The sequence below is a fragment of the Rosa chinensis genome, chromosome 7, assembly GCF_002994745.2.
Source record: "Rosa chinensis cultivar Old Blush chromosome 7, RchiOBHm-V2, whole genome shotgun sequence".
Lineage (NCBI taxonomy): Eukaryota > Viridiplantae > Streptophyta > Magnoliopsida > Rosales > Rosaceae > Rosa > Rosa chinensis.
In genome coordinates this window covers 5,549,161-5,554,614 of record NC_037094.1, presented here as the reverse complement: position 1 = coordinate 5,554,614, position 5,454 = coordinate 5,549,161, and the positions used below count along the sequence as shown (strand labels likewise).

Below are 5,454 nucleotides of genomic sequence, written 5' to 3'. Positions count from 1 at the left end.
GCATGGAGCCACCGTCCACCATGACAAATTGGCCGGCCACGTTGCCGCCAATGCCGCCACCACCACCAGGGGTGGCCGGCCTCACCCTATCCCCCTCCATCAAAATGACAATGATGGTTTGATGGGTTTTGCTGATGCAGGGTGCCTCTCTGACCCTCACAAAGGTCACTCCCAAACGGGTTATGTCTTTACCATGGGAAGCACTGTAATATCTTGGAGGTCTAAGAAACAGACCCTTGTTGCTACTTCCTCAAATCATGCAGAGATTATTGCTCTACATGAAGCCGTGCGTGAATGCATATGGCTAAGGTCTGTAATTAGACATATTCAAGGAAGTTGTGGTTTGAAGTCTACAACAGATGAACCTACATGCATTTATGAGGATAATGCAGCTTGTATTGAGCAAATGAAGTTAGGTTTCATCAAGGGTGACAACACCAAACATATATCGCCTAAATTCTTTTATAATCAGCAACAACAAGCACTTCTAAAGATTGAAGTGAATCAAATCCGATCAGAGGATAATGTAGCGGACTTATTCACTAAGTCGTTACCTAAATCCACCTTCGAGAAACATGTAAGGAGCATCGGATTGAGAAAGTTATCTGAACTCCCACGATTGTAGCAATCAGGGGGAGATATCGACATCAGGGGGAGTTATGATGTCTACATGTTCGATCTCGAAGAGTGAAGGACGTGTTGTGCTCTTTTTCTCCTTCGACCAGGGTTATTTTTGTCCCACAGGGTTTTTGTTACCTGGCAAGGTTTTTAACGAGGCAACGGATGAAGCGTCACCACCAAGTTTGAGCGGCACAAGGGGGAGTGTTGAAGGAATATCGATTTAGTGTGCCTTATCAAATTAGGAGTAGAAATAGGAGAGAAGGTTCTAGATTTCCCAATCCTATACGGATTGGTATTCCTTGTAACATTAGAACTAGTACTTTGTATTCCCTATATATAGGGCTCCTATTCTCAATAATATGATACACAATTCTCTCTACAATTTCTCTCGAATCTCTTTTTCCTTAAACACATCCCAGTTATTGCTACTAATTTTGGTCAATTTTGCGCAATCACCTACTTAATTCAGACTTCATCGTTGGATCTATTGACGCGTCAGTCTCTCTTTGTTAGAGTGAGGATTCGTGGTGTCAATCTTTGTTTATTAGTTCTTTGTTGTAATCCCTGGTTGGGTGCTGTGATTATATTGTAATTGCAGTTTTAATTGAATGAAGTTTATTTCCGATAAAAAAAAAAAAAAAAAACTTAAACCTCTACCTTTAAGTCAGGTTGCAAGTAAATGGATGGAAGACAGAAATAGAATACACAAAATCTCAAAATCTATTAGCTAGGTTAAAAAAAAAAAAAAAAACCCTATTAGCTAGCTAGTTTAAAAACTTAAACATCTACCTTTAAGGCAAGTTGCAAGTAAATAGATGGAAAACAGAAATACAAAACACAAAATATGCCTTTAAAATAGAAAGTTTAAATTCCACATTCATTTAAATCTATAAAATTTTTGAATTGTTCAAGTAAATCCAGAATATGTGTCTTGCCTAAACTTTAGGTAATAGTCGCACGCCCCTTTTCCTTCTGGGCTTTTTTTTTTTTTTTTTTTTCTTTTTCTGGGCAGGGGTTCTGCTCGAGCTCGGCTAGGCTGACTGGAATCAGAAGATGGCTGGACACGGTTCAGGGACGTGCGACTATTTTGAAGGTCAGTCTGGCAACTTTTCGGCTGGTTTTGGTCGCTTTTTCTCATGAATTGTAAAGAGACTCCTATTATCAATGAAAATACAACTTAATTCTCTCCCAATTTCGGTTTTCCTTAAACATGAATTCAAAAAACATAAATATGTAAGAAAAGATCCATAATTCTAGCAATAATGATGAGTAGAAGGAAAATTACTAGAATAATGGGACCAATAAAAAATCTATAATCAAGGTATTTAAAGAGGGCGTTAATTTTGCTAATTGACTAATATTTATTAAATTTAAATAGTGGCAATATGTGTAATTTTTAGGAAAAAGAAAGATAATATTATATCCTAGTTGACAATAATTGGATGTAGATTGAAAAAAAAAATAATAGGTGGGTTTTTTCTATTAACTTTTTTTAGAATTTGGGTTTATAATGAATTTCTCCATTTTTTTTAATTAAGGAAAACAGCTTTGATATTTGTCAGCAAAGTTATTCATTTGTTGGTCAGTAGTCTTTCCTCAATATTTCTATCTTCTCAGATATCACACCCCAACTTTGTTTTGCTTCTCTATATCACTTGACTCGGTCTTTTGAAGCAATTAGTTAATGCATATATGTAGCTTCTTTGCACTCTCCTCAATTGAGTCTCTTTCATAGAATCTAACCAACATTTTCACCCCTCACCCCAGAAAAAAAAAAGAGAGAGTATGAAACAGATGAGTACGTTACTCGCTCCTTCGGTATGCACAGATTGCCATTGGCCACAAATTAAAAGAACCGAAACCCCAGGCTGCTGGAACACCTTGGCCTTAAAACAACTGCATTTCATGAATACATTCAAAAGGATTTAGGAGCACCACTAAATTGAATCAGCCCTTCTGGCTGAAACTGATTGCTGATACAATTGTTAGCTATGTTGAAGACACTGCACTTGATCTTTTTATGTTCAAGAACTTCTGCTTTTTTTTACACGTACAGCACCTGCTTCGAACTTCCAAGAACTAGTTATGAGTATTGTGAGAGAGGCATGATCGAAGAGGCAAGGCAAGCTACCAAGTTATATACTTCATTTATTGTAAAGCAGGCCATATATGATATATGATATATGGGCCATGCATGCATACATCAATTAATTAGTCAGACCAATTTTGCCACAAAACAAGCAAAATTGGGAGTTGATCATGATCAGTCCGTACTCCTCAGTACAGTACTGTTATTTTTTGAGGTGCTGGTGCTGCTGGTAGTGAGGTGCAGCAGAAGTATTAGTAGTTGAACTACTCCCCATCCCCATCTGGAAGGAGGTTCTCTTAACGAATCGACCTTTCATTCTAGGCCTCTTCTCCGCGTTGAGCTTCCTTACTTCGTATCGAATCTTCTTCGAAAACAATCGTGTCCTCCGCTTCTCTCTGTACCTCGATACTCTTGCTTCTCTTCCTGGCCGCTGCTCATTATCGCCTCTCCTTCCCATCCTGCACCCTGCTGCACTACCATCTCCGTATCCTTGCAAATTCATAATCTGATCTGTGCCCCATATGCCCTGCAATATATTTAAGTTTATAACCAAGTTAATCACATCCTGCACCTTAAAAATGTGTAACATTAGTCAAATCATTAAAATCAGCAGATAATTTGAGACTGTAAAAGTGTAATGATTAAGGTTCTATGCAATTTTGCTTCGTATTGTAACGTTAGAAACTTGTTAGTTCTAAAACGATACATATGTACTGACACACGATTTGTTTTGTACTAGAAATCACATGCACTACATGAACATGTATCACCTGAGTGATTGAACGAGTACATTTTGTTCTGTAGCACAAAATAATATATAGTAATTAAGACAACAAAATAGAGACAAGGAGATTAATATTGATTATTACCATGCAGTCGGGCCAGCCATCGTCGGGGTTGAGCTCCGGCTTAACTCCGGTGGTCCATGGAGAGCCTTGGCTTGCCCAGGCACTAATGACTGCCTCATGATTCAGCCTCAAACATATCTTCTTCCTCTTCTTCTCGGCCTCCATGAGCACTGCTACCTTCTCTTCCTCCTTCTGATCAGTATTAGTACTTCCCCCAAGCAACACCGCAGTTGACTCATCATCATAATCAAAGTTCCAATCCAGAACCGAAGGATTGAATTCACATTCCATTCCTTGATCCTCCTCCTCTTCAATCTTCACTAGCTTCCTCTCTTCAATGCCAATACAAACATCCATACCATGGTCCTCTTCTTCTTTAGTCCCATCCAGTAATCCCAAACCCTTGATGTCACTGCAGTCCTCATCAAATCCCTTCCCAAGCATGTTCTCAACATCAGCAGCAAACTCTGCGAGCTCCATATCCGAAGGTAGAATTAGCCCCTGCAAATTATCCAACTCGTCGCTCGGACTACTAGTCCGAGCTCCATAATCTTCATGACCATTTCCCATTTTGACCTCATGATGATCAATATTTGTCATGTTATTGCAAACCTCAGCTTCAAAAGGGTCGAATATGGGGACCCTATAAAGCAGCTGCTCAAGATCTTCACTCTCATGATCATCCTCTAGGCAACAATAGTCAACTTCTTCGCTCCCAATCTCCGGCACAAAAGGCATAGACTGCCCTAGAACCTTCCCAGCTTCATCTTTGCCACTCTTGTTATGATTCCCATGGCCACGGGGAGTCCGTGCCTTGCGCTTGACCCCCTGCTGCCAAGTTGGCACCGGAGGCTCAATTGCCAAGTGATCACCGAGCTTGTGAGAAGCAGACTTGAGACGAACCCTCTCGTGTCTGCTGGCTAAGAGGTTAGCCGAGTGTACAGAAGCATCACATCTCTGACAAAGAAAAGCATCATCTGCGCCGCAAAACCACCGTGCCCGCTTCACTAGACAGCTGTCGCAGGCTCGCACACTGTTGCCTCCCATGGCATTAGCAGCTTTCTTTTCGGTGATCATAGCGCAGCTGAAACAGCTGAAGATTTTCGATGGAATGACGCAATTGCAGAGAGTAAAAGTAACTGAGCTAAAGTTTAGTGTTGGATGAACTGCTAGGGAATATTGAGGTGGCTTCACATATTTATTTAGGGGCCCAAACGGTTCAATTATTTCGTGTGGGGTTATGGTCTGAGAGTGATCGGTGTGAGTGAGGCTAAGAGAGCCTGAGACCCGCACCATGCAGCAGCTGTTTTACTCTTTCCTCAGTCTGCCATAAGCCCCATTGCGGTTGTTTCTGGTTTTTAGCTAGCTACAGAAAAAAAGATGTCGACGAGCTTCTTGGGACCCATGAGGTGTTATAATTTCATCCCTCATTGGCTAAGCCTCTGAACTCCATCTTATTCTCTGAATTCTCATTGGCTACAAGTCTAATGGGGGATCCATGCATGCCATGTGGACCATAAGCTAGACTGGGATTGGTCTCTGTGTATTTTGTGTGTGTGTATATATGTGTTGGTGGGGATTGGAGACTAGAATGTGTAGGAAATTGAGAAAGACCCTTTTGTTGGTTTGTTTTGGAAATTTAATAATTTCCTACTAGACCTTTAAAGCTTCTTGTTTTTGGTCCCCTCCATGGCTTTGGTTGCTTTCAGCTCCACTTGTGGTTTTCATCTCTCTGACTCTCACCCACTGCATTCTGCTCCAGATGTGGCCCTGGTGAATTCAGATAAAGTCGTTAGTTCTGTTAAAACTTTTTTTTTGTCAACAAGTTCTGTTAAAACTTGTAAACGAATTTGAATCATAAGAACATAACTGCAACCCACGCCTAGATCTAGTAAA

At 40.5% G+C, this 5,454-nt stretch overlaps 1 protein-coding gene across 2 annotated transcripts; it reads right to left on the bottom strand.

The window, feature by feature from the left end:
- Positions 1–2,733: 2,733 nt before the first annotated feature.
- LOC112175195 (zinc finger protein CONSTANS-LIKE 16) lies at positions 2,734–4,878 on the bottom strand. Of its 2 annotated transcripts, none has more exons than XM_040512159.1 (2): positions 3,580–4,878; positions 2,734–3,275 (listed from the first exon to the last, which is right to left on the bottom strand). In XM_040512159.1, exons 1-2 carry the CDS (start codon positions 4,852–4,854, stop codon positions 2,913–2,915), a joined length of 1,638 nt encoding a protein of 545 aa, XP_040368093.1. In that variant the 5' UTR covers positions 4,855–4,878; the 3' UTR covers positions 2,734–2,912. The 2 variants fall into 2 exon arrangements, with proteins under 2 accessions (XP_040368093.1, XP_024168625.1); XM_024312857.2 differs by having other exon boundaries at positions 2,734–3,236; positions 3,580–4,871.
- Between the last annotated feature and the right edge of the window lie 576 nt (positions 4,879–5,454).

Excerpts from the sequence above, each read along its gene's own strand:
- LOC112175195 (XM_040512159.1), bottom strand. The coding sequence starts at position 4,854 with ATGGTGCGGGTCTCAGGCTCTCTTAGCCTCACTCACACCGATCACTCT. Across the intron at positions 3,276-3,579 it reads ATGGCTGGCCCGACTGCATG|GATGTGATTAACTTGGTTAT; the intron begins GTAATAATCAAT and ends TTTAAGGTGCAG.